Source organism: Corylus avellana, chromosome 2 (genome assembly GCF_965113065.1).
Source record: "Corylus avellana chromosome 2, dhCorAvel1.hap1.2, whole genome shotgun sequence".
NCBI classification, from domain to species: Eukaryota; Viridiplantae; Streptophyta; class Magnoliopsida; order Fagales; family Betulaceae; genus Corylus; species Corylus avellana.
This window is the reverse complement of record NC_142491.1, coordinates 46,614,717-46,642,290: the sequence shown is the minus strand read 5'-3', so window position 1 is coordinate 46,642,290 and position 27,574 is coordinate 46,614,717. Positions and strand designations below refer to the sequence as shown.

The window sequence follows — 27,574 nt, the reverse complement described above, 5'->3', positions numbered from 1 at the left end:
TGTTTGTTTTGGAATCTTTGTCAAGAGTTTCCAACTCCGTCCTATAGTTCTTTTATTAATGCAATTTGCTCAACCAAAAAAAAAATTGTGTAACTCACTACTCATTTTTAGAACTTGACATCATCTTCTCGAGTACTTGAGAAGGTTTTTTGTTAAACGTGTAAAAGACTTTAACATGAGCCAAACAACTTCAAGCACAAATTTCTTTTGCCAACGACTTGTGACACGTAGTTGGCAGAACTTGTAACTATCAGTTGCTCAACGACTCATTCTTTCAGATCTCACTTGCTGTCCACAACTTTGGTCAACTAAATGTAGCACAGACCTAAGCAGTGCCGTTTACTCAACGAACCTATAACATAATCGTTTTTTTCAACTAAATTCCTTGTAACAAAATAATGAAGGTTACAGAACAGAAATCTAAGTAGCACACAATAGAGAACCACTCGTAAACGTATTTATTAAATTCTAAAAGAAGAGAGAGCATCATGCATTCATTATTGAAACTAAACTACCTAAATAACGCCTCTACAGCCAGGTCGACATACATAAATGCTGACAAGAACTTAAATAAACAGAACATAAAGTCCATGTTTTTCAATACACAAGCATATATGGAAATAAACCCAATGAATAAACAAATTGCCTCTTGGTTGATATGCACATTCAGCCATTATGCACGTGCAGATTTCAATAATTAATTACCTAAAAATTAATTGATCTACACATGCAATAGAAAATTCTAATCATGGTCGGGGCTGGCTGGATCTGCTCTTTCATGGTGAAATTTCACCACAATGCATGTTATGTTGTCTGCACTGCCACGATTAAAAGCAGCCTCTGTTAACTTCCGAGCTGCTGCCTCAGGTTCTTCTTCAGTCCGGGCAAGAGATACAGCATCCTGAACACACAGTGCACAAGTCAACTTTCAAGCTGATAGTAAAAATAAAAAAGAAAAAGAATAGAATAAATTCTATTAAATTATTGGACTCCCTCACACAATCACACTACATTTCAACACCTAAAGCCAACCAAAGAAGCTACTTTATCAACACAAACGAATTCTGTCAACACACACGAGTGATCCATATTTTAATAAATTACTCTCCATAATATTTCACCCAATCAAGTGTCTAATTCAAAGACCCATATTGGCTGGCATTGCAACACGTATCACAAAGTATGGCTATCCTCAATTCAGTTTCTTGCGTCTTGTACCCTGATTTTCATAGGGAATTCACAGCTTGATGCATCTACGTCAACAAATTCTGATTATCTCCGCTTATGAGATAAGACCAACAAACTTAAGGAGGCTTTCAAAAAAAAAATTGCCAGTGTCTACATCTAAAATAATCAACATTTGGAAGGGCCATTCTTTGTTTATTGTAGTTACAGGCAAGACCGCCAGGTAGGTATTTGATATCCATAAGGTCATTACCAAAAGCGGCAAACCCTCTTCCCATATCATCAGTCACCAAAGTGTGTACGAGCATGCATGTTCACCTTTACGTTTGAGAGAGAGAGAGAGAGAGAGAGGGAGATTCATGGGCTTACATCATTGGGTACAACATCCCATAGTCCATCACTTGCCAGCACAAGCAATTCTAATTCTTCATCTATCTCTTGCTCCTGGAAAAAAAAAGATTGCATGTATGATTCACTTTTTATAACTGGCAACAATAGCACATATGACCTATATGATATAAAAATAACTCTAGTGTGATTTTCCTAGATAACTGCATACAGAAAGCTTTCATATCCTTCACTCACATGAGGAATTGCCAGATAAATAACAGGTAGCATTCTAGCATCAAAAGGAAAACAGGTAGTCCAAGCACTGTGTTGATACTAAAATAAAGCATTGCTGTTTGCAGTTGATACAGGATGTAGAAAAAGGTTTACAATATTTTATATCAGAAATTTTACTCAAATCCAAAATTAATACACCAAAATTTTGTGAGTTAGGTGGTTGCAGACATTTGATCATGAATGTTTTCCTTTCTAGGAGATTTACCTTTCAATCTTCTGCAACTAATTAATGAGTTAATTTATTCAAAAGGGAACTTCACAAGATAAATCAAATTATTTCAAGGATCACCTGAATCTCAGGATCTGCCACAACAAACTGCTTCAACATGCGGTTACCAAAAGCACGAGACATAGCTAACACGCCTCCTACCCTCCAAGTACCTAACAACACAATACAACAGATTAAGTTTAGCCATTTGGAGTTCTCATTTTGTTGTTAATCATAATAGATAGCACAATGCTAATAAAAGAAATAAATGAGTTCTGTCTCCGAATACATGGTCCTTCCCATTGGAAGTTTTGGATAGCCTGGAAATGTAAGAAGAGAATTCAAAGAAAGAAATTCAGAATATGTTTGAGCGCTGAAGTAGCGAATAGTGAGGCATGAATAATACGAGCAAGGAAAATAGCTTGAACATGTACTTCCCATGCCTGACAACACAATCAACCTGTGTCTGTCTGTACTTTCAGCGGTTGGAGACAATCATTGCAAATATCTTGGTAACAGTAATACATATCCCAGCAGAATAATGAAATATCTTATAGTCCCAAGATTCTACAATTAGCCAATTGAATGATCCTAGAGATCCAGTCTGCAAAAGCTTCCACTTATAAATAACCAACTTCTCTCTTAACATTAAAGATAAAGTACTTCGCCAAAATCTCCAATTAGTTTGACAAGCCTGACTCTTTGCACCAGTAACTCGGAGGCAAGAGCCACAAAAATATTAACCCATGTTTTGTAGATCAGTTGCACCACATACTTTACCACTAAGAATTCTCATCACAGCCAATATATAGTTCCTTGCTTCAATTACACAATTATACATAAATAAATATTACCTGCCCACATTACAATGCCACCAGCATTTTCAATTCTCTTCCGCTCATCACTTCTATTTGGTTTATGGTCTTCGGAAAGAGGGATTGCTGTTAAAAGGGAAAAATCAGTACCTTTAGAAGTCCATTCACTGCTATTGATATTAAGATTAGATGCACAGTTCACAGGAGTATTTGCTAGAAATCATGTGTTAAAGCTCAACCACCAATGCTAGAAAATTGGCTGCTATTAGATTTTGACAAATATTTACACATGTTAAGTGATGCAGATAGGGTATTAGATGATGAAGTGTAATGTTTTTCGGATAAACTAACTCTTCCCCTGGAGGTTGGGGGACCACATAAAATTCCTTAGATATCCAGTTCTTAGTATCTCATATCCAAAATAAATTTCAGCTCAACATGTTGATTCCACCATGATTTTATCCAGAAACTTATGTCTAAGCAACCACCACCTACAAAATTAATATAAATACATTTAAATCACCTTTTATCCTAAAAGTTTAAGTTGATAGAAAATTGTTGATTTTATCATTTAATCAATATTCTCTCCCCCTCATGTGTGAACTCAAACTCTAACTAAAATGGGAGAAGAATGATGCAAGTATTACCTTTGCCAGCCTTAGATATTACTGCCCTTGAATCTCCAACATTGGCAACATATAGATGGTTACCAACCAATACGGCTGTTGATGCAGTAGAACCATCGTCCCGGAATGTATCTCTTTCAGAATCCAAAAAATCAGCATCAGTCTGTCGATATGTTTCACCTGCAAGCTTATCCAAGTTACCAAAAAGAATATCACAAATCCACATCAAAATGTGGAAAAGCATTCCATGCAGGACCCCACTCCTTGTGAACCGGTGTTGACAAAGACTCAAAGCCATTTGCTTCAGAAATTGTTGCCAAACATTTCCACCAGCGTGAGATCCTGCATCAGAACACCAACAACAAGGGACATGCAAGACTCGCATAACCCTGCTGCTTCACAAGAAGCAGTGCATAAAAATGGAGTGTCGAGTACTTGAACGCACTAATAGCTAATTTGGTGTTGGGTATAAATTGTGGGTGCTTCATGAGATTTTCAAAGAGATGCTCCTTTAAATATTCAGCTGCACGAGAACCACCATGACCTGTAAGGACATATCATATTTGTTAGAGAACTTGCATCCTATTTGTGTACAAAGTGGCTTCAGTCTCCAGATGGCAGTTATGATCCACAAGTGAAATGTCAGGAAAGTGGATCACGTAAAAAACAGGTCCAGAGTTGATATGTAAGAAGGCAAAACTCTGAGATTTACGACCAAATGGCAACATGGTTTGACAATTGCAATGATAAAAGATATATGCTATCCACTTCTTGGATGATTCTATTTTGGATGATTCTATTTTAGATTAAACTTGCGGCTACTCAACTAGCAATAACTGTCCGAGTTAGCTGAACTTTTATAAAATGCAATTCCTAGGAGCAAACCATTAAATAGCAGAACAGTGACCCAAAACCCTAGGTTTGCTCCCCGGGACCAGCATCCTGTTCAAGGATAATAAATTCCCAATGTATCAGTTTAAGACAATATAGTAAAACAGTCACTTTAGTTGATAGTTTGCTTCCTTGGTCACGTGCATATAGGATAACATTCAAACAATATAACCCCAAATGTAGCAGTTTGTATTCTTCCTTTAACATGGAACCACGTAGGACACCTTCTGTATGTATTACACAGGAAATTCCCAAAAATTTATGTATTTCTCTATGACAAGTGATGATCAGAGAAAATCTAACCATCAAATATTCCAAACAGACAGACTGTTTGCCCATCAACCTTGGATGTCTTGACATCATAAAAATCCTCCATGGTTGCTCTCTTTCCTCTAAAACTTGAATAGCCGCAGCTCAGTTTACCATCTTCACTGTCAATTAGACAAGAGACACGAGATTAGTGCAGTTTGATCTAAATACGAGTATCAGTATACTGATAGCATAGAATGCAGCCACTCAGACAAATTTAATTCATTAATAACTATTGTCACTGCACACACACATTTGTGTCCATTTACTTCAAGTTCAGTCAGTCTTGTGGAAGAAAAGCAAAGATGAATTCAGCAAACGGAAATAGACCGATATGATTAAAAAAAATATAATACTTCTCATTCCTTTTAGAATAGAATAGAAGGAATAAAATCAATTAACTTCTTGTGAATGGGATTATTCTAAAAGTGATTCTTATCGTTTGCAAATAAATTGAGAGTTCCTTTGAAGATTCTCTGAGTTATTCTTGGCTTCTTTTTTCCCCCTTGGTAGGCTCCAAATCTTATGAATTCCTAAAATAAAAACTCTGTGCTAAGTTGAAACCACTATTTTTCTTATACATTAAAAGTTACAAGTATGAAAAATTGTATCAACTAAATGCCTGGCTTCCTAACAAAAATTTCGTTATTTAGTCAAACATGTGGAAAAATAAAATAAAATGAAATGAACAGGTCAGGTCAACAAGAAAACTAAATGGTTATTTTGGGATAAATGGTTATTTTGGGATAAATGGTTATTTAGCATGGTATTAGAGCAAGAGGTCTTGAGTTCGAACCCTAACTCTATCAATTTACCTCTCATTTAAATCAAATATTCCACATGTTAGGTTTTACCTATTCAATGGGAGTTTAAGCTTACACGTGAGTGAGAGTGTTAAAGTATTGATTAAATGATTAAATTTACCAATTCCTATAAACTTAAGCTTTTGGGATAAGTTGTGATTTAACACATACAAACCAAATATGATAAAGGAGGAAACCCATATTAACCTTTTGCACCCTCCGCTAGCAAATCCACCATCTTCGTCCTTCTCAGGCAACACATCAACAATGGGTACCCCTTTTTCTGTAGCACTTGTATCAACCATCATCCTTAAACTTGTTCTAAACTCACGATTCCACAAATACTTTAAGCCAAGACCTGCATGTAAACTCCTTTGGATATCACCCAACCACACTTTGCTTTTTGAAAATACTCCTATATGCCCAACTTGAACAGTCACACTCCTATGCAATCGTTGCATAATCAACCTATCTGGCCTTCAGTGCCAGATCTCTTATTCACTGCCCAATGACATTATGAGAACTACTTTATTATACCAAAACTCCAAAAATAATAATTGAATGCAAACTGGACATATTTTTGGGCTCAGATGCAATTCTTTAATATTGGAAATTTTAGTAAAAGCAAATATATCAAAAAATTTAATCTTCCAATTCTCATGCACTTAATTGAAGATAAATAATACATTCAAAAACTCTCACTTCAGCCAAATAATAGCAATCCAAACATCAAATGAACAACCAAATGAGACTGAAATCTCCACAAATGTAACATTAAATTCCATTCCAACGCAAACCCTACACTTAATTAAAGATCAAAAAAGTACTATATTCAAATTTTCTTATTTTATTTTATTTTTGCAACTCAAAGCTTCTTGTTTGAGCAAAATAACAGCAACACAAACATCAAATGAACTATCACGACACTGAAATCTCCACAATGTAATATTAAATTTGTTTCAATCATAATCCACACACTCAATTAAAGATAAAACAAAAGCATCCAAATTTCCATATTCGAGCAAAACAACGGCAATACAAACAACAAAATAATTATCACATAAGACCAAAAGTCTTCAAAAAACAGTTTCTTTGATTCAAACACGATATGTTTAATATCAAGGAAAATCTCATCCATTTTGAAATGCAATAAATTGTATGGCTTAAAACCGACCTCATCTAGCATTATTGAGCTGAGTTTATGCAAAAGCAAAATAACATAACATAACACCGCGCGTTTTCTCTCTTTTTTATCTATCATTTCCCCCAGCTTTCTCAGCAACCAAACAGAAAACAACAAAAACTATTCAAAAAAATTGAAGAACAAAAACAAACATCAAAATTTAACAATATCTTACACTTTCTTAACTACTCGGATCATCGAACTGCAAAAAAAAAAAAAAGGAACATTAAGAAACTCGATTGAAATTATACAATAAAGAGCTGAATTATATTGATTTTCGATGAAAACATTCGAATTATAATGGATTTTGCGTACAAAATCTCGAGGCTCAGCTCCGATAACGGTCGGATCAGATCGAAGATACCGAATTGAAGTTATCCAGCTGGAGTTGGCGCAAGTGAGAGGATCCGAATCTGATAGGCACCGATACTGTGCTTCATAGTACTTTCCTCTCTCTTGAAAGTAATAGAGAGAGAATCTGAACCCTAGAGAGAGAGAGATTCAAGAGGTGGAGATGCGAGTGAGAGCGAGATCACGAAGTGGAAGTGGAAGTGAAAGAGAGAGAGAGAGAGAGAGAGATGGGCTTTTGTAGCTTGGCACCGAAGAGCGGTGGCAACGTGGCAATGCTCATGCATACCCTTTGGGGAAAATTATCATGTGGGGACAGTAGCTTAGGGTAAGTTCTCAAGGTCATCAATTAGAACGTCACACGTTATTTTTTATTTTTTATTTTGATAAAGATCTTCGAATTCTTTTAATAACAAAACAAAAATGTCACATCTTCTACGGAGTTCCCGAACCCCGGTTACTAAACGGTCCGTTAGGCCCAGTCAGAGGCCCGTCGGCCCAAACAAATCCCATGATTTCGACCCATTGCAATTTGCAACCAGTAACCACGTATAGAGACACTCACACAGTCGAAGCTACAATATTCCAATAGTAAAGTCTAGGCAATAGGCATAGAGTTGAATAAATGAATAAAAGCAAAGTGAGCCTTTTTACAAATTTCCGGACCAAAAAAATTGGTGGTATCTTATGACATTTTTTTCCTTTCTAATCTAGGGAAGAGGATTATGAAATGAAGAGTAGTTATTTCATAATTAATATTTTATTTTGTTACATTTAGTGGTGTATATAATATCATATAGTAACTATGTTGTCATATCATTTAAAAATTTTAAATGACGTAACATCATACACACCATTAAATGCAACATTTCGGATAATAAGCATTTGATATTGGTATCTCTACAAAGTTATATAAACTATACAATTAAAGCGTGAGATGGTGGATTATAACGTGATCATGACCTACAAACCTTGTTTCTTTTTGGCAAATCATATCGCACTTAGAAAATTAACACACACACAAAAAAAAAGCAACCTGTCTGCATCATGCAAAATACAAGAGAATGTGTATCAGTATCTATCTGAAATCTCACGTGAGAGAACACATCATGATCAAGTTCTCAGCAGTCTTCTTGAATCTCCCTTTTGCAATTATTCGAGCTCGATCTAACTTCCCAAGAGATGTTCTACATCAACTTCTCCTCTGATGCAATTGGTTATATACAATTTTTAAAAGCATTCCTTCTCCCCCGAAATATAAGAAACTGCAGCACTTCAAACCAACCTGCATAAAATAATCTTCTTGTTCTTACTTTTCAAAGCATTTTAAGCCCAAGTTATTGGACTATATACACTTATGACTTGCGCTTGCCCAAGTTAAAATCTCACGCAATTGTTTAATTTTCTTCATCTAAGGGTAGTCTCATTCAAATATTTCCTTTGCCAAACTTGCTCCAGAACAACGTATATCTTGCCATCTTTGTTTGTTTACTGTTTAAGTATCTTACAACGATCAATTAAATATAATCTTAATTATGTATATATAAGTTTTTGAGCACATTTTTAATTATTACAAATTAATTTTTAATTGTAAATTTTATACGAGGAATGAGTTTTAGCTTTTGTGGCCGAGTCACAAAGGAGACAACTTGGAAAAATGTTGCTACCTGTACGAAATACCTAACGGGGAATGCTGGGGCTACCTGTAGAAGACACACACCTTTAGAAATATATGCATAGGTAATGGTACATGTATCTAAAATGTTTGTGAGCGATATAGAAATGCACGATTTACTCTAAATTGGACATTTCATTGGTGTTTGCTAGCCTTTGAATACATGAAATATCCTTCCACCTTTCCAAAAATTGCCTAAAAGAGAGATAGACAGTGATCACATTGGTGAAAAAGGGGAAGTATCGAAGAAAGTTGTGCAACAAACACGACAAACATATGACGTCGAAGCAGGCAAAGTAATGAACCTCATAAGACGTACGTTGAAATTCCCGTGGTAGGCTAATTATGGCAGGCAGTGATCAAGGGAAAGGAAAGGCCAAGGAACCTCGCTCTGTCTCTTTCCAAAGTGAGAAAAGCTACTTTGCGAGAACGGAATTGACTTATATTTTAAATAGGGGCGAGAGATGTTGCTATTGCATGCCAACAGACACCTGCAACACATTGTAAGCTTCATTTGTTTGCATTCGCTTCACTTGGACATATAGTTGGATAGCGTTATTATCAATTACATATATCTGTATCCTACTCAGAAAAGCTCTACACTGGATAGAGCTGTCTATTCTTTTACAGAATAAAATATTTTACTGATAAGTGCAAGAAGAAAAAGCATTATTTTACAGAATGTGCCCGGCCGTAACTTCACTGCAAGAAGAGAATTAGGTAACCCACTTAATAACATTCTCATTAATTTAGGCATTCATCCACCACCATCCCTATTCCAAAGTCCCTACCATTTGCCACAATTTATATACCATATATATGAGTTCAACTCCTTTATAACAACTTTTTTTTAAAGTAATTTTAATTTGTTTTCAAATTTTAGTTTTTTTTTTTGATAATTATTACGGAGGCAATTATGATATTTTTATAGTAAAAATAAAAAAAATTCTAAAAAGAAAAACACTAAAATAGTCACGTGACTCGCATGTGACTACATTTTCATCTATTCTTTCAGCTTTCGCTGATAGATATATATATTTGAATGTACAAGTGAAAGAATAATGGTAGTTTAAAGGACAAAGTGTATTTTTACCTTAAAAATTATCTATGATACTACATCAATTTGTAGCTAATATAATCACCAAACTACTAATGCACAACTTCACAAGCAGCCTTCATATGGATCCCTATGATCAGAGCAATTGATCCAACATCCAAGTTCTTAGTTATTAATTTTTGGATTATTTTTTTTCCTTTTTGTTTTGGTAAGTACATTTGACAAGATGAAAAGAAAGAAAGAAAGAAAGAAGGTACATTTGACATTCTACATGTAATTTGCACCCTAACCTTACTCACTTTCGGAAAAGTAACCGCAGGAGACTTTAGAGACAATGAAGCAGAAGTCTTGCGCGATTTTCATAGAAGTCAACGAGGAGATAGGAGAGTGAGTAATATCTGGCAGACAATTAAAGTCTTTGCCGTACTCACGAAGGCACAGTAACGAAACAAAAATTCTATTTATGAAAAGAAAAAAAAAAAAAGAAAAATTTAAAAAGAAGGCAGTTCTTAGAATTTATAGAGTATTTTATTACGTATATATTTTTTTCCTAAATATCAACATTTGATTTCAACTGTTATTATTTTTAACAACTCAAGGCTTATTATATTTATTAACGAACGATGCTATAAATTATATTTTTATTATATAATTATTTTTGAGTTATTGTTAAAAAAAACTTAAAAATTGGTTAAGACTGACGCATCAATATTGTGAGATAAAATTCTGATTTCTAACATTACTCTTTATTTATAAAAAAGCCAACCCTAAGTTGATGTGATATTTACTACGCTGATCACATCAGTCTGTAATAAGTAGTATGTAACTTAAGAGCATTCTTGCAGCCTCATTAAAATAACTAAAAATCACAGTTTTATATTTTAACTACCAATTTCTTAACTAATAACTTTCACTGTTCCATTTAAATGTTATTTTTTAAAGATTTGTTTTTTTTTTTCTTTTTAAACTTTTTTAAAAGAATAAGGAGTGAAATAAACAATTTTTATTATTTTTTATTCATTTGGTGAGTGAACATTACTTAATCTTGCTTGAGTACTATTCTTTCACCAAACTAAAATCACCATTTTGTTGAGGTTGGTGGGAAAGTGTTTTTGTTTGTGATTTTTAGTGATTTGACTAACAAAATAGTAAAAAAAAAAAAAAAACTAATTTGGTGAAACCGTTAAGAATGTTATGACGTGATAAAATATTATTAATTGATAGAAGGAAAATAGTAAGTGTTCTTCTAATGTTTTCTTGATGTTCTTTCAATTGTGATGTGATTTTTAAAATCATCGTTGAATTTAAGATTATCATTATTAACTTTGAATCTAGAGTAATTTTAAAAATCGCATCACAATTAAAAAAATATCAAAAAAATACTAAAAGAATATCTAACATTTCCCTTAATGGAAGAAGTGGCACCTAAAAAAAATTATAATAAAAACAAAAAAAATACGTTTACCGAAGTCACCGCACAGAAATCAACCGTAGTCATTCCCTTACAAAACCTTCAAATTCTCTTAAGTAGGCCCCGCACTCACAAGACTTTTATCGCCTCATCACCAACTACACTGTTCCCCATTGGACTCATCTCCAATCAATCTCTCTCTGGTCTCTATAATTTTAAACTTTAATTCACAAAACTGACTCTCAGTCCGCCTGTGCCTTTACCCAATTTCCGCGAACCTTCACTTCCCCTCTCTCTCTCTATCTCTCTCGTGCTATCTTTTTGAAGAAGCAGAAAAGTTCTGTTCGGGCATTGATCGCCCCCGGAGTTCTCTCTTAACGTGACCGACCTGGTTGCTTAATCGCTCACGGTCTCCTTCTACGGTGTGTTTGGTTTTTCTCTATCATCGTTCTCTTTTCCCAATCAGAAGTGATTGTCTTCGAACTTGTCGATTTTTATTTTATTTTATATTTGTCTTTCAGTTCCATTTGATTTCTGAGTCTCTTTAAATCTTTCCCTCCTTGTTTGTATTTTTTTTCTAAAGAATATTTGGTGGAAATCTCTGAAGTTTAGTCATAAACGGTTAGGAATTTAAACTTCCGGAAATGTAGGATTCGATTTTTTTGGTTAATTTTTTGTCCGATAGAGTCGAATTAAAAAAGTTCGTTCTTTTAAGTTTCGTCCACTCTATTTATGGATAATCATCATGTAATTAAATCTTTGGTGTGGATATTAGTGGGATATCTGCAAATTTGGACTCTTTGGAAGTGGACCATGTTGTTCTCACTTTAATCCAAAATTATCCGTATCATTCTACCTTTTGGTTATTTCTTAGAGCATAAGTAATTTTATAACCCATTTGGTTGTCTGAATTATTATTTCCTATAGAGCACAGTGTGTGTAGTATGTGCTTAAAGTCGAAGAAATGGAAATTTTTCTTATTTTGAATGTTTTTGTGTATCAGGGGGTTGGCATTGATCAAAGGTGCATGAAGAAGTTTCTTGGGTTGACCAATATTTTCAGAGATTGATTATTCATCTGGATTATTGTGTTATCATCAAGTTATAGTCATGAGCTACCAGCAAGAGAAGTTCGTGAGGTTAGTTTAACTCTGCGTATTCAAATTTGTAATGTTTAGTGATGCTATGCTTGAGTTTAAGGTGCAATTTTAGCGTGCTGCATTTGGAAGCAAATTGGTTGAAATCTGGTATTGCAACTTGAAAGCACTTTTCAGAAATTAAACAGTGAATTGTCGCATTTTTAGTGAAAGCCAAATGAATTCTATTTTGGATGGAAAAAGTTTAATTTTGTCACACACAAACATACCCTAGCCGTCATCACGCAGCCACTACTACTATTTCTATATCCACCTGTTATGTTATGAAAACCATCTCTGCGGCCTTTGATATTTTTACCTTAGAGCATTAGCCATGGTTAACACCACCACATCCAGCTATTCCACTTATTCTTACCATCTCTTTCCCATGTATGTCAACAATGTTCCTAGACTGTTGATACTGCCATGTCTTCTAGCGCCTCTTTGCCACCACCGTCTGTTCCTCAGCTACCAATTAATGCTACCTCTGAGACCAGGGGCAGGGCGCAGCTAGGAATATTTTTTTTTGGGGAGCTGTTATTTATATACTTGCCCTGTTATTAGGTAAACATCTAAATTATCTAAGAGAACATTCTACATTATAAGTTTAAAGATTTTTGGATGGCTTTGGAGGGCTGTTTCAGGGGGTAACATGCGTCAAAAACTTGCTGTTTTGTAAAAAGTATTGAATAACCCCATCTGGTTACCAAGAGAAATGACACCAGGGGGAAGAAATCAACTTTTGGGGGGAGGACTTCATTCCATATTATTGTTATGACCTTCACCCTCAAGCCTAAACCTGGGTCTGCCCCTGGCTGAGACACAACTTATCATGCTCCACCAACACAATAAAGTTGTGGATCTTATAGTTAGCATCTTGCTTTGATCTTGAGATGCTATGTGACTTCATCGGCAACTTGGATGTTCTTTTTATTTTTGGGTTCTCTTTTCGTGTTCCACTTAAATTGGGCCCAGAGACATAAAACTGATTTTTATGACATTTACTATGTTTCATTCAGATTTCAGGATTGGAAGTCAGAGAAAAGTACTGAGGGGCAATATTCTGAAAATTATGGAATGCATCCAGGAAGAATGAGAACGGCAATAAACTTGGTTTCTGAAAAAATTCAAAGAGGCTTTGAATCTAGTTCGGAGAGGATAAAAATGATTAAAAATCCATTTAAATCCTATTCATTTAATAGTTCTGCTGCTAAAGGCTCAGGTTCAAGGAAGAAAATTCTTGATCCACAGGGACCATTCCTTCAAAAGTGGAATAAGATATTTGTACTCTCGTGTGTTATTGCAGTTTCACTCGATCCCTTGTTCTTTTATGTCCCTGTGATCAATGATGAAAAGAAGTGCCTTGATTTGGACAGTAGGATGGAGATTACGGCTATTATTTTGCGTTCATTCACAGATATATTTTATATACTTCATATTTTTTTTCAATTCCGTACTGGTTTTATTGCCCCCTCTTCTCGTGTATTTGGAAGGGGTGTTTTAGTTGAAGATGCTTGGGCAATAGCAATGAGGTATCTGTCATCATACTTCCTAATTGACATCCTTGCAGTCCTTCCACTCCCACAGGTAAGTGAAACACTTTCTGCAGGCCATGATTTTCCTTTTTTTGGGGTTATGTTTAGAGTTGGTTTTAAGGGGATTGTATTCTATGCTATGCCTTATTTCTGTTGTAGATTACTCTATTAGTAACATGGGATGAAGCAGTGCTTGTTTTTCAGCAAGCAAAAATATATGTTCACCCTGCACAGGAGGTTTGGGTCATTGTGTCTGTTACCCTGGTCATCTTTGGGGTACTTATTGCAATTCCACTTCACTTGGTGACCATTTGAAATTTTCTACATTTGTCCTCCTATCTGGACCTTTGGTTATATAAAATTCTTGTAGTAGGTGTAAGAATTAGTGCATTGCACATGTTGACCTCCACTCGTGATTAAGCCTGTGGTAGTAAGTTGGAGGTTCACTTCAACTGCACAAATACTACTGTCAGGAATTGTTTGTAATAGTTCTCTGTTTACCAAATCTTGCTCAAAGTAATATTATTTTGCATGGTTTGAAATTACTTGTTGACTCATAACTTCTTGTGATATGTTCAGGCAGTTAAAATTATCGTTCCGCATTTGAGAGGCTCAAAATCGTTGAATACAAAGAACTTGTTAAAATTTGTTGTTTTCTTCCAATATGTGCCGAGGTTTCTTCGAATATATCCATTGTATAAGGAAGTTACAAGGACTTCTGGCATACTCACACAAACTGCATGGGCTGGAGCTGCATTCAATCTCTTTCTTTACATGCTTGCCAGCCATGTAAGTTGATTAAATGGCTTTTTTTTTTTGTTCTATACTATTTAGGAAAGAAATCATTTTGGTATTAAACTATATTTGCTTACTAAATTTCACTTCACCTTGGTTTGAATTTATTAACTGTTATTTTAAACCTGTCTGATGTCCTTGAGTGCCACCTTTGCTTGCTTCTAAAGCTGTTTATGACCTTAACAATTTAGATTTGCTCAAATCATTTCCTGGTGTTTGGTTTGAGTCTTGAGAGGTCTAACACTGACTTATAGGCGGTATTCCTTTTAAGATGTAATCAGTATTTATTAAGCCTGTTTTTCTGTTAGCAGTTGTAGATTAGGTTATATTGGTGATAGGTTAATGAAACTAAAAAAAAGATTTAACATGTTTATTGCCCTATTTTTGTCATTGAATAATCAATACCTGTCGGATTGAAGTTTTTGCATGGGATGATAATGTGTTTGAACTTTTATGTTTTTAAGAGACAGAAATGAATGGTGTGTTTCTACGTGAATGCAGGATGTTGGATACTGCAACTTAATATATATATATATATATATATATATATATATATATATATATATAAGCATATGTAAAGAGAGTAAATTAAAAATAAAAGAACTTATATTTAAGAAGTTTTAAAGCAAATGGCATTATTCAAATTTTCTTATGAACAATCCTTACATGGATCAGGGTAGATACCTTTCAACTGTTGAGATAGGTTTGGACACAGATGTTGTGCTCAAAAGCGTCTGACACATAAGTAGTCAATAGAGAGAAATGGCCATGTATTAAAGCTAGTGCTGCCTGATGGGCTTTCAATTTGGAATCTTTAAGTTCATTTACTAATGGTATTTGCCACTGTTTTCATGTGAACTTTGGCCTTCAGGGCCTTTTCCTTCCAAGAGTTCACCACTGTTGGGCAATGCCATAGGAGCCCCAAGCGTTTTTATTCGCATTCTTTTCTTATTAAGCATATAGTAAATGAAAGTTCAATTGTCTCTCTTTTGCATATATTTCTGACAATTAAGTGTTTGCTGTTGTATTAGGTGCTTGGGGCCTTTTGGTACTTGTTCTCCATAGAACGAGAAACCACATGCTGGCAAAATGCCTGTGGAAATAATACTGCTGCATGCACCCCGGGTTCTTTGTTTTGTGATAGTAAAGCTGTGGGGGACATGAAGGGCGTGGACATTTTTCTGAATAGTTCTTGTCCAGTACAGACACCAAACACAACACTCTTTGATTTTGGAATATTCCTTGATGCTCTTGATTCTGGTGTAGTGGAGTCAACTGATTTTCCACAGAAGTTGTTTTACTGTTTTTGGTGGGGCCTGCGAAATCTGAGGTGTGCTTATATAGGATCTTTTTTTCTCTATGCTGCACCAGTTGCAACAATGATATCGCTTTGTGTATGTGCATGTTCATAACATAACATGCTTTTTCATGTGCTTATCATATTGAATTTCATTCATTGCACATTTGTTGGATATATGCAGAGAGTGGCAAGTAAACATGCTGCGGTTTAGACATAAACTATCTTATACTCAGGCTTGGATTGTGATGACGTTTTTAGTGGCTCTTGGATGTCCTTTTATGCTGAGTGACATATATTATTGGTCACTTAATTGGTTTATTCAATCCACATTCTATCAGATTGCTTGGATGAGAAGGGATAAATGATTATAAATAAGTTGATATTTCATTATCAGATATGAAATTTTTCATAAATGTGTAAATGTATGTTTTTCAGGAGAAAGGAAAGAAGAATTGTGAGCAAGTTGGAGAAGCAAAAGAGAGTTGGTTTAAGTTGGAGAAGTAAAATGGGTTAGAGGGAGACTGAAATTGATGTGGGTGGAAGTAATGAAAAAGGATAGGATTATTAAAATAGATGGTACATGGCACTGATTGGCAAATAGCTATCTTTATAGGTTACCCAGTTTTGTAGGAAGAATGATTCTTGTACCAGATACCAATCAGTTGGTTTGGGTTTACTATCCTTTCTGGAAGAAGAGTGGGTGGGTCTGAGCGTTTGCGTTTTTTGTCTTTGTGTGTGTGTGTGTGGGGGGGGGGGGGGGGGGGGGGGGTGGGTTTGGTTGCAAGGATGTGGGATCTGACTGGGATGATATCTCATGAAGAAAGATTGAACCTTGTCTGTCTGTGACATGAACATTAAAGTTACTTATATGCTAATTAGGTTTTCAGGTGTTAATGAGGCCTGTTGAATCTTGATTCCTCTTTCTTTCATTTTCAGCCCCATGTGTAGAATTGTTCTTATCACGTCGAGTGGTGTATTTCATGTGGAATTTTTCATCTCATTATGATGTGTATCCTTGCTGTATTCTATGTTGAGCACATTGCAGTTCAGTTCTGAAATTATTGTTGATAATTATACTTGCGTTTTTTCCCCTGTTCTTCACTTGTGAATTATTGTCTGATAGTTTTTAGTTGCTTCTTTTGTTTTGGCCCTTCTCTTTTCTGGTAATTTTTGTGTTCCATGCTTCCCTTATTCTCATTAGATTCTCAGGTGTAAATGAGGCCTGTTGAATCTTGGTACTTGTTGCTTGTAATTTCAGCCCCATGTACTGGTCTTATCATGTGTAGCCCAAGGCATTTTATTATATTTCGTGTGGACTTTGTCACCTCATATGATATGTCTATTCTTAATGTGTTCTATGTTGAGCACATTGCAGTTCACTTCTGAAATTATTCTGATAATGTATACCTTTGTTTTTTTGTGTGTGTGCAGTTCTCTTGGCCAAAATCTTGCAACAAGTACCTATGTCTGGGAAATCTGCTTTGCAGTTTTCATTTCAATTTCTGGCTTGGTATTGTTTTCATTTCTGATCGGGAACATGCAGGTTGGTACAATTTTACTTCACAGCTTTTGGTCATGTATTTATTTTTGTGAGCATTATGATGAGTTCCAAAATTTTACGTTGGATGCTTACTAGCTGATTGTATGGACACCTGTTACATTCTAAAGGATTTCTACCTCAAAGTTGATCTTTTATATTTTTGACACTTGGTCATGCATTGTTTGATATATCAGAATACACAACTTTATAAATTCAATGAAAGTCTATTATGGAGTGGTTTAATTAATGGGATCGATCTCAGTTTTAGTCTAGGTTATGATGAACTCAACTTGTTTAGTTTTAGTCTAGGTTATGATGAATTCAACTTGTTTTGAGCAGACGTACTTGCAATCCACAACTACGAGATTGGAGGAGATGAGAGTCAAGAGGCGAGATGCAGAACAGTGGATGTCACACCGTTTGCTCCCTGAGGATCTGAGAGAGCGGATTAGGAGATACGAACATTACAAATGGCAAGAAACTAGAGGTGTTGATGAAGAGAATCTGCTCCGTAATCTTCCCAAGGACCTGAGAAGGGACATAAAGCGCCATCTCTGTTTGGCGCTGCTCATGAGAGTGAGTTCCTCCCCCTCTATAACTTTTTTCTTTATCATCTTGCTGGGAGTGAGAACGGAATCTTTGATCATTAAATAATATATTTTCTTCATCACATTTATTCTGCTGAAATTGCACCAAGGCTGGCATGAGCAGCTAGGCTGCAATGAATGTGTAATGAGATTTCTATGGGTGGTACTCTTTGGAGTTATTTGGTTGCTGTACTTCAACTTGTTGGTTTATTAGGACATTAAATAAGAGCAAAAAAGAAAGTGTATTAGATGCAATTTCATCTTTCAAATGTGCAATTATTAGGTAGGGATTATCCATGGGTGGGACAAAGGCCCTGTCTATTCCTTCATGATTAATACCCATATTGAAGCATCAAATATGACCGACATCTTTAGCAAATTCAGATGGTGTTCATACTCTCTAATTCACATTAACAGGATCATGACCTCATCTTTAGCTATTGGTGTGACAATTCTAGTAATTTCGTCTGCTTGAAATTTTTGATAGTATTAATTATTTCGAAGTTATTAAGCCAGTTGCACTGATTGGATGGATTATTGGCTATCCCGGTTTTTTTGGGATTGATTGATAAGTTACATGCACCTGGTGGGACATGAATCCACGACTTCACCCTCCACCTTGCCACAAAAGGGAGGAAGTAACCATTTGAGCTAAAGCTCATTGGCATCCTGGTATTTGTGAAGTCAAAATGACAGCTTTGTCAAACGACATCACCCCTCCACCTTCCTACTGCTACCCTTATTTCAAAATTGATTAATATGCCAAATGAACAGGTTAAGACTGTCTGCAGTCCTGCCTCAAGGATTATTTTTGAAGATCTTCAACATGCTTAAACTTTGATGATTTAAGACATATGAAACCTGTTCTTTTTCGTAATTGGATTGATAGGCACTTTGTTTGGAAATAGACTTCACTGTTAATTCCAATCGTGCTGACTGGTATTAATTTGGATTCCTATGCACTCTCGGTAATTGCTAAATCTAGGATTGATTCTCATTAATTATTTTGGATCTATTTAAGGTGCCAATGTTTGAAAAGATGGATGAACAACTGTTGGATGCAATGTGTGATCTTCTTAAGCCAGTGCTCTACACAGAGAAAAGCTACATTGTTCGGGAGGGAGACCCAGTTGATGAGATGCTCTTCATCATGCGAGGGAAGCTATTGACCATGACAACCAATGGTGGAAGAACGGGCTTCTTCAACTCTGAATATCTTAAGGCCGGTGACTTCTGTGGCGAAGAACTTCTTACATGGGCTCTAGATCCCCACTCCTCATCCAATCTTCCCATCTCAACAAGAACTGTACAAGCCCTTACAGAAGTCGAAGCCTTTGCTCTAAAAGCGGATGACTTGAAGTTTGTAGCCTCTCAGTTCCGGCGGCTTCATAGCAAGCAACTTCGCCACACTTTCAGATTTTACTCTCAGCAATGGAGGACTTGGGCAGCTTGTTTCATACAGGCAGCCTGGCGCCGCTACAGTAAGAAGAAGCTTGAAGAGTCTCTCCGGGCGGAGGAGAATAGGTTGCAAGATGCATTGGCCAAGGCTGGCGGGAGCTCACCAAGTTTAGGTGCCACCATTTACGCCTCAAGGTTTGCTGCTAACGCACTTCGCGCATTGCGGCGCAATAATACCCGGAAGAGAGTGCCAGAGAGAATCTCACCCATATTGCTTCAGAAACCAGCGGAGCCCGATTTTACTTCCGAAGAACAATAGGCGCCCTATCCCAAGAGATTTACATGCTTGGTTTTGTTGTATTAAGGGTGAAACTAGAAGATTGCTCTTCTTCCACACACAAAAGAGTAGTGGAATTACATTATGGTAGAAAGTCACATTTATTGGCTGTATGAGGTCTGTGTATATTATGCTGTATATTGAATGAAATGACCTTTTTTTTTTTTTTTTTTTTTTTTTTTTTTTTCAGTCATTCTGAAGTTTCGAACTACATTATGCTGTATAGATTCTGTATGTCATCCTGTATAGATTCTCAAGTTTCAAACTACATTAAATACATTAAATATAAGAGCAATGGATTCTCGTATAATTGTCATACAACTGAGATGAGATAGATTGTAATATCATTTCAGTTGTATGACAGTTATACAAGAGTTTAGAGAAAGTAATTACTTCAAATATAAAAAGCAACGAAATTTGGCCGACCACGATAAAACTAAGTATAAATGAGAATATTGGGCATGTCACCCATTTTCTATATATAGCGGTTAAGTAACTTATATTGTTTGGTTGATTTATTTTGGATTAGTTGTTTCAAGGGAATTCTTAAGATTTATTGTTATTAGGCTATCCAAAATAACACATATTTGGGGGGCTTTTCGGGTTTTTATTTTTTTTTATTTTTTTCCTAATTGAATAGAAAAAGAATTACAAGTAAGGATCTTTTTCACTCCTGATCTGAAAAAAAAAAAGAAAAAAAAGAATGGGTGATCCTAATACCGAAAAATGGGTGAGCTCTCCAACAACAGATTCAACATAAACTAAAACAGTGCAAAAATAATTACAAAAGGTAGGAAATGGGTCAAATGAGTGACCCGGTCCTCTCAAAGGATTACACAAAGCAGTTACAGAAACAAAAATGACACATATTAAAACGAACTTATCTAAGCCCTTACTTGGAACCATCAACAACCACTTAAAAGGAATTATGGGACTCACCATTCGAACTCCTTAAAAGAATAGAGTTATGAGGCTCACTACATCCTAAATTATTTGGGATAGATGTCTTACAACTCATCTTTTAAACTATCAAAATTTTTATGGCAGTAGGACAAGCTAATAACATATCTCCCTGCAAAGGGCACATGGGAAAGGAAGAGTTAAAATGATTTAAAATGACTGCAGCTCGAATCTAAATCAAAGTTTGGATTTCAATTTGTCTCATCCATTGACTTTCACCCATTATTATGGATGAAAGACGGTACAATAGAGCACATCCATCGAAGCAAAATAAAAATAGAGCACATCCACCAGGTCCTTCTTTTTTTTTTTTTTTTTAATCCTCTATATATATATATATCCCAAGAAATGGTTAAAGAGGAAACGAAGCAAAAGAAACAGAAGTTGATGTCCCAAGAACCGGCCGGGTCCATCTCATTCTCATGTCTTTGACTGGGAGACTTGTAGAAGCTGTGCAGTTTTGTACGTATAAGTTGAGCTCTAAATCAACGAATAAATTAAATTATAATAAAGTTTGAGTTTACTTTTTATATTTTCGATTTATTTTTGTAAAATTTTTATTTCTTAACTCCCCACATGATATCTATTGAGATAGCGAGGTTTTATTATTATTATTATTATTTTATTTTTTTGGGTGAGTGCAATGTCGAGGTTTTAGTCTATTAGCAAATTGCACAAGTAATCCTTTTGTTTTCTTCAATATATTTCTTGTCATTTATTTTGCTGGGAAGTTGCCAAGTTTGGATTATTCCTGCACCATCTTTCGCTCTGACTTGACTTTGTAATAATGTATTAAATTTTCGTCAGTTTCTGAGCCATTTTATCCGAATAAAAAAAAAAAACAATAAAGGAAGACCCGAAGCTTGTTGTAAAAAACAAAAACAAAAAAAGAAGACTTAGTCATAACGAATAAATAACTATTTATAATCAGCAAGAGTTGCTCTTGTGTATTACTTGCAGCTGCAGTCTCTTAAGTACTCCCACAGCAAAGATCCAATTTCTGCCACTCTTTGCTTAATTTCTCCAGATCTTCGTCTCCATTGTTCATCTTGATCGAGTTATCAGGTTCAATTCTCCAACCCAAATTTGCTCTTATTACATTTCCTAAACAACCCATAGATTTTTTTAATCCATTTTTAAGTGATTTTACAGAAACCTTTTGCTTCTTCATATGATCATGTCTTATGCTGCAGTGTCTCAATTGCATTTAGTATATATATGTGAAAAGTGGAGTTTGTCTCATCTGTTTTTCATTTTTTTTCAGGAATCTTCTTATCTCAATAGTACTCTTGTCGTTCAGTCGTTGGAAAAGTAGTTCGTGGGTACTTAATTCAGTGATGAGTTACCATGGCCGGCATCGGCAAGAGAAAGGGTTGAGGTTAGCATCTTCTTCTTCTTCTTCTTCTTCCTCCTATCATTGTAAACATTTCTCAAAGGATTTTTTATGAGGTTGATCGAAAGGCATCACTAATTGCAGCATCTTGGAAATGTTTTGTTGGTAATTAATTAACTAGGTTTATCATCAAATGTTTTTCATAACTTTAATGCTTTGTTTAATTCCTGTCCCTATCTACAATCTATTCCATCAGTCAGGGCCATTGAACCAGTCGAGATCCAACTATCAAACTTTCAACCTTTCTCTTAAAGACTGTTCGAAATAAATCTCTTTCTTTCTTCTCAGTACAGATATCGGTTTCCTGATTTGGATACAGTGTCTCCGACTCTTAAAAACTATTCCAAATAATACCAACATCCAATTCACTATTTTAAGTATTTATTTTTATTATTTTATTTAAATATTCTTTTTTAAAGAAAAAGAGAATCATTATATATATAAGTTGATGCTGTTTTTGGTATGGTTCGACTAGCGATGAATTGTTTGCAAAATAACAAGAGCGTCAAAGGATTTCGGCCTTAGTCGGAGACTCCGATATTTAAGTTGACACTTTTATATGGAGTCAAAATATAGCATGCGCTCAGATCTTTTTGAGAATGATTTGATTGATTTCTTTTATTGGATTTTATGCAACTGCTCTCTTCATGTTCCACTTTGAGGTGGTTGATGGATAGTAAGAGTTAGTTTAGAGATAATGCAGGTAATTGATAGATTATGAGTTGTCCACATTCAGATAATGATTAAGAGATAATAGAATGTGTTTGAGAGATAATCTCATAATGCTTGAGTATAACCTATAGTAGATTATATATATATATATATATATATATATATATATATATATATATATAGGATTAGTTTTCTTATGCATTTTTATTTTTATTTTTTTGTAAGTTGATTTCTTATGATTGAGTATATAAATATTTAACAAATTGCAACAAATTTATTGGCCACTATAGCAGCTATCTATTTTTTTATTTATTTGGGTCAAAGTTGCTAGCTTTTGTTTCCTCTGCTAATTTGAATGCTCTGAATTATGCATAGTTTCTTGGTCAAAAATAAACTTTTATTGATTGATTAGAATCCTAAAAATAATCATTAAAATATCTTTGGTGGCCGTCGATGGTTGGGAGGTGTGATGCTCGTGGATATGGGCCCGGGCTGGCAATGGGTGGACTTTGAGGTGACGATTTTTTAATTTTGGGGCCAAAGATTTGGTGGCCGGCCGGCAACACAACTAAACAAATTTAGGGGAAATCAGAGAGCCCAAATCAGGGGAGAGGAGAGCTGGAGGGAGTTAGAGAAAGGGAGGGGAGCAGAGAGTTTTTATTTATTTGTTTATTTTTTTTATAGACATTTTAGGTTAACTTGTACTTTGGAAAATGCTGGTCCTCTCCTCCGTAGTTGTTACTCTAATCTCAAATTTAAATAATAAAATTTGAGAAATAAATTTAATTATATAATTAACATGATAAATATTACATTTAAGTTGTAATAGGACTTGTAGTCAAAGCTATATCCAAAGTAGCACTCCTTTTTTATTACACTATACTGCTAAAAAAGGTTTTGGCTTATAAGGTATAGTGAAAAAATTATAGCATATGGGTTGTATTTGGTTGTATTTTTTCAACAGCCGGTCCAAATTTAATTTTACTCATTCTCTCTTTCTTATGAAATACTTGGAATTAAAACCAAACGGTTAGAAAAATACCTTGGTTCAACTACTAACATATACATTGCAAATATAAATAATTGAAAGCAGAAAACTTCTAAACAACTAGATCAATTGGAGGATGGAAGAACAAGTTCCATGTATATGAGAATATATGATTAACCTGATTCTTAATTTGCTTGCTATATATGTTGTGTTCAGGAATCAAGATACTGAGGGGCAAGTTTCCAAAACTGATGGAGATGACTCCGGACAAAAGCGAACAACAAAAAAGACAATTCTTGACCCAGAGGGGTGACTGCTTCAGTGGTGGAATATAATGTTTGCAGTGTCATGTGTCATTGCAGTATCAGTGGACCCTTTGTTCTTTTACCTTCCTGTCATCAATGGAGATGCCAAGTGCGTTTGGTTAGACAAAAGATTGAAGATCGTAGCCATTACTTTGAGATTTGTCACAGATTTCATTTATGTTATGAATATAATCTTACAATTTATTTGTCCTTACATCGACGAGGACTCTCGTAAGCTTCGACGAATTATAATAGTTAGAGATCCTCAGCAAATCGCAAACCGCTACTTCTTCTCCCGGTACTTCGTAATTGATGTTCTCGCTATTCTTCCCATCCCACAGGTAATCAAGGAACACTATCTCATTAAAATTCCACACACACACACACACACACACACACATATATATATATATATATATATATATATCTTACGGTCTGTTTTAATTTGTGCAGGTTTTATTTCCAATTATTTTTTCAAAAGTGAGAGGTTCAAGATTTTTGGACAAAATTAAAGGAAGTTCCTGAATGCTGTTGTTTTCTGCCAATATGTACCAAGAATTCTCCGAATCTACATATCGTGGATAAATCTTACCAAGTCTGCCAGCAAACTTGCTAGACTTGTTTGGATTAAAGCTGCATTTAATTTCTTTCTCTATATTCTTGCCAGCCATGTAAATTTGATTATCAATATCATGTTCATTTTACGTCATAAATTTTTTTTTATTGCTTATTTCATTTTTTGTTTTCTTTCAATAAGTGTCGTATGTTTATCATTTATCAAGGTTTCCTTAGATTTCTGTATATAATGAATTGACCTTGGTAAATAAGCATGCATTGCGCACCTACTTTATATCCATGTGTGATTAATTATATAGTACTACCATTTCCAGTCTAAACTTGACACGTGAATGAAAGTAACTAGCTAGGACCTGTGCTCTACTTAGAAATGTTTGATACTTTATTTTTATTCGAAAATCGATCACATAGTGCTGATGAGACAGTTTCGAGTAACCTTTAAATTGTTATATCTGTAAGATTGTCTCGTTCTTTTGTAGTTTTTTGTTAGAATATCTGCAGAATTGACTTATCTTTTTGGTTCTTTAATTAGGTACTGGGTACTTTTTAGTACTTATTTTCTGTCCAACGAGAGACGGCTTGTTGGCACAAAGCGTGTGAAATGCATGTCGGATGTACCCCAAGTTCTTTTAGCTGCAATCAACTTTCAAGCGATCGTGCATTTTTAGACGATTATTTCCCTGTACAAACACCAAACACAACGCTCTTTGATTTTGGAATATTCTTTGAAGTCCTTCAATCTCATACGTTAGAGTCCACAAATTTTCCGCAAAAGCTCTCGCACTGTTTCTGGTGGGGCCTACGAAATTTGAGGTTTACACATGTTAAACTCTTTTTACGACAGTATGAGATGTGAATTTCCACTTTTGTTTTAATTAATTACCATTCATCCAAAAGAATACTACATTATTTTGATATATATATATATATATATATATATATATATATATATATATATATATTGGGAATTTGCAGGTTGGTGCTCAACATCTTTTTAATCTTTAGGGTGCTTGATTATATAATTATGAGTATGAGTGTTATTGATGATTTCTTTATACACGCATGTAGAAGGACTGCTCAACATGCATTTGTTATTAGAATATTGATTAATTAGTGGCTAAATTTATCGGTTCCTATCAATCAAAGATTTAAAGATGAGCTGTAATTTATCAATAGAATTTGATGATCTAAACTTGTCATGTATCAGACATATATACAGTTGGCAACTGAAAGTTCAAAAGAAATTATAAAAAACATGAGAGTTAAAGAACGAGAAATAGAACTATGGATATCTAGAAACCAGCTCCCTAGTACTATAGAAGAGGAGATCATGCCCATCGTTCAACACATGCTGGAAGAAAAGAAAGATGTTGACGTGCAAAATCTGCTATCTCATCTTCCCATTGAACTTGGAAGGAATATTATGCGCTATATCTGCTTACCCATGCTAAAGCAAGTGAGTTCCCTTCCCTTCCTTTTTGATAATTTGATTGGATTGTGATTTGTGATAGTGTTAAATACAAATATTCTCATTATTCTTCTCGATTGTTTATTTTCTAGGTGCCACAGCTTCAAGGAAAAGGTGAACAACTTTTACAGTTGATTTGCGGGTATCTGAAGCCAATGCACTACAACCAGCACAACTACATTGTGAGGGAGGGAGAACTACTTGATGCGATGCTCTTCATAACGCGAGGCATCATATGGAACTTCACCACCGGTATTAATGCTAAGAGAAGCGCCAAGTGTATTGAGAAAGGTAGTTTCTATGGAGAAGAACTTCTAGATTGGGGGTTGGAATGCTCTGTTGCATCACCCAACCTATCCGACCTCCCAATCTCTCTCAAAACTGCGAAAACGCACACAAAAGTTGAAGCCTTTGCTCTAATGGCCAAAGACTTGAGGACTATAGATTCCCGGTGTACTGAAGCAGCTTCTTCTGTACAAGCACTAACTGTAGCAGCATTTCGGCGAATTAATGAAAGGAATAATGAAAAGTCGTCTCTCCAATTGATTGCAGGGAAGAGGAAAATTGAATTGTCGTCTGCCCTGTTGCCCAAGGGGAACAAAAGCTAGTTAAATTCTCATGCTCTTGGTGTTGAAAAATGAAAAGCAATAGTTTGTTTTAGAGGCCTTTGCATTAAGTTGTGTACAAAAATTAACAGATTATTTGCTGAACGTAGGCCCATATTGGGATGGGCTTGGGTTTGCTCGATGGTGGTGATAACGGGTTTAGCCGATTGTATTCGGGTAAGGTCAGGGTGTTTTGGAAGATTCACTTGAAGACCCAATTAGACATTTTCCGAGCGTGAAGCCTGTGATCTTGCCCATGATTTGTTTGGTGAGAATGAACAAAATATAATGGGATTTTGTTACGTTAACGGTATATATAGTACCACGTCATTTAAAATTTTAAATGATATGGTAATATATACACTTGTGTTTAAGAATGTTGGAATCAGTGTAGCCGAGTTACTCTTAAGTTTAACAATTTCTAAAGACTGAGTTGAAGGTGGCCAAACCACTTCCAAGAGGATAGTGAAATCAGGGATATGCTTTTTTGCATTCTACAAGCCATCTCCTCACCATCTCTTCTCTCTTAATCTTTTTTTTTTTTTTTTTTGAAAAAATCAAAATGTTAAAGTGAAGAGATGGTGGGGAGATGGTTTAATTTGTAGAATGCATTGTAGCATTCCTCAGTCAAATCACATTCTTAAAAGCCATTCCTAACCACTTTTTTTTCGAGTAATTCTAGAAGGCTCTCTAGTGTCCTTAAGTTTCTCCAACAATGATGTGGCCAGTGGCGGATTTACACAGGGGCGACCTGGGGGCAGGCGCCCCTGGTAAATTTTTTTTTTTAAAAAATTTATTAAGTATTTTCAAAAAAATTTTAAGGGTGCCCCTGGTAAAAAAAAAAA

General features: G+C 35.2%; 2 protein-coding genes and 1 pseudogene across 3 annotated transcripts; 2 read left to right on the top strand and 1 right to left on the bottom strand.

Moving 5' to 3' along the window:
* Positions 1 to 439: 439 nt before the first annotated feature.
* Positions 440 to 7,221, bottom strand: LOC132179396 (Protein phosphatase 2C family protein). Of its 2 annotated transcripts, XM_059592122.2 has the most exons (10): positions 6,960 to 7,221; positions 6,820 to 6,846; positions 5,669 to 5,962; positions 4,653 to 4,780; positions 3,904 to 4,002; positions 3,480 to 3,638; positions 2,872 to 2,958; positions 2,099 to 2,190; positions 1,555 to 1,629; positions 440 to 901 (listed from the first exon to the last, which is right to left on the bottom strand). In XM_059592122.2, exons 3-10 carry the CDS (start codon positions 5,920 to 5,922, stop codon positions 743 to 745), a joined length of 1,053 nt encoding a protein of 350 aa, XP_059448105.2. In that variant the 5' UTR covers positions 5,923 to 5,962; positions 6,820 to 6,846; positions 6,960 to 7,221; the 3' UTR covers positions 440 to 742. The 2 variants fall into 2 exon arrangements, with proteins under 2 accessions (XP_059448105.2, XP_088369314.1); XM_088513188.1 differs by lacking the exon at positions 5,669 to 5,962 and having other exon boundaries at positions 6,960 to 7,220.
* A 4,114-nt stretch (positions 7,222 to 11,335) lies between these two features.
* On the top strand, positions 11,336 to 19,928 carry CNGC1 (cyclic nucleotide gated channel 1). Its single transcript, XM_059589414.2, has 8 exons — positions 11,336 to 11,557; positions 12,139 to 12,273; positions 13,290 to 13,857; positions 14,385 to 14,594; positions 15,632 to 15,930; positions 17,332 to 17,443; positions 17,780 to 18,016; positions 19,049 to 19,928. Exons 2-8 carry the CDS (start codon positions 12,245 to 12,247, stop codon positions 19,742 to 19,744), a joined length of 2,151 nt encoding a protein of 716 aa, XP_059445397.2. The 5' UTR covers positions 11,336 to 11,557; positions 12,139 to 12,244; the 3' UTR covers positions 19,745 to 19,928.
* Positions 19,929 to 22,059: 2,131 nt separating this feature from the next.
* Positions 22,060 to 26,732, top strand: LOC132163001 (cyclic nucleotide-gated ion channel 1-like; annotated as a pseudogene).
* The last annotated feature ends 842 nt before the right edge of the window (positions 26,733 to 27,574 follow it).

Bases quoted from the DNA above. Each gene is read 5' to 3' on its own strand.
- LOC132179396 (XM_059592122.2), bottom strand. From the start codon at position 5,922: ATGCAACGATTGCATAGGAGTGTGACTGTTCAAGTTGGGCATATAGGA. The intron at 3,639-3,903 runs GTGCGTTCAAGT...ATAAGCTTGCAG, and splicing joins CAACACCAAATTAGCTATTA to GTGAAACATATCGACAGACT. The intron at 1,630-2,098 runs GTGATCCTTGAA...TTTTTTTTCCAG, and splicing joins TGGCAGATCCTGAGATTCAG to GAGCAAGAGATAGATGAAGA.
- CNGC1 (XM_059589414.2), top strand. From the start codon at position 12,245: ATGAGCTACCAGCAAGAGAAGTTCGTGAG. The intron at 13,858-14,384 runs GTAAGTGAAACA...TGATATGTTCAG, and splicing joins CAGTCCTTCCACTCCCACAG to GCAGTTAAAATTATCGTTCC. The intron at 17,444-17,779 runs GTTGGTACAATT...TGTTTTGAGCAG, and splicing joins TTCTGATCGGGAACATGCAG to ACGTACTTGCAATCCACAAC.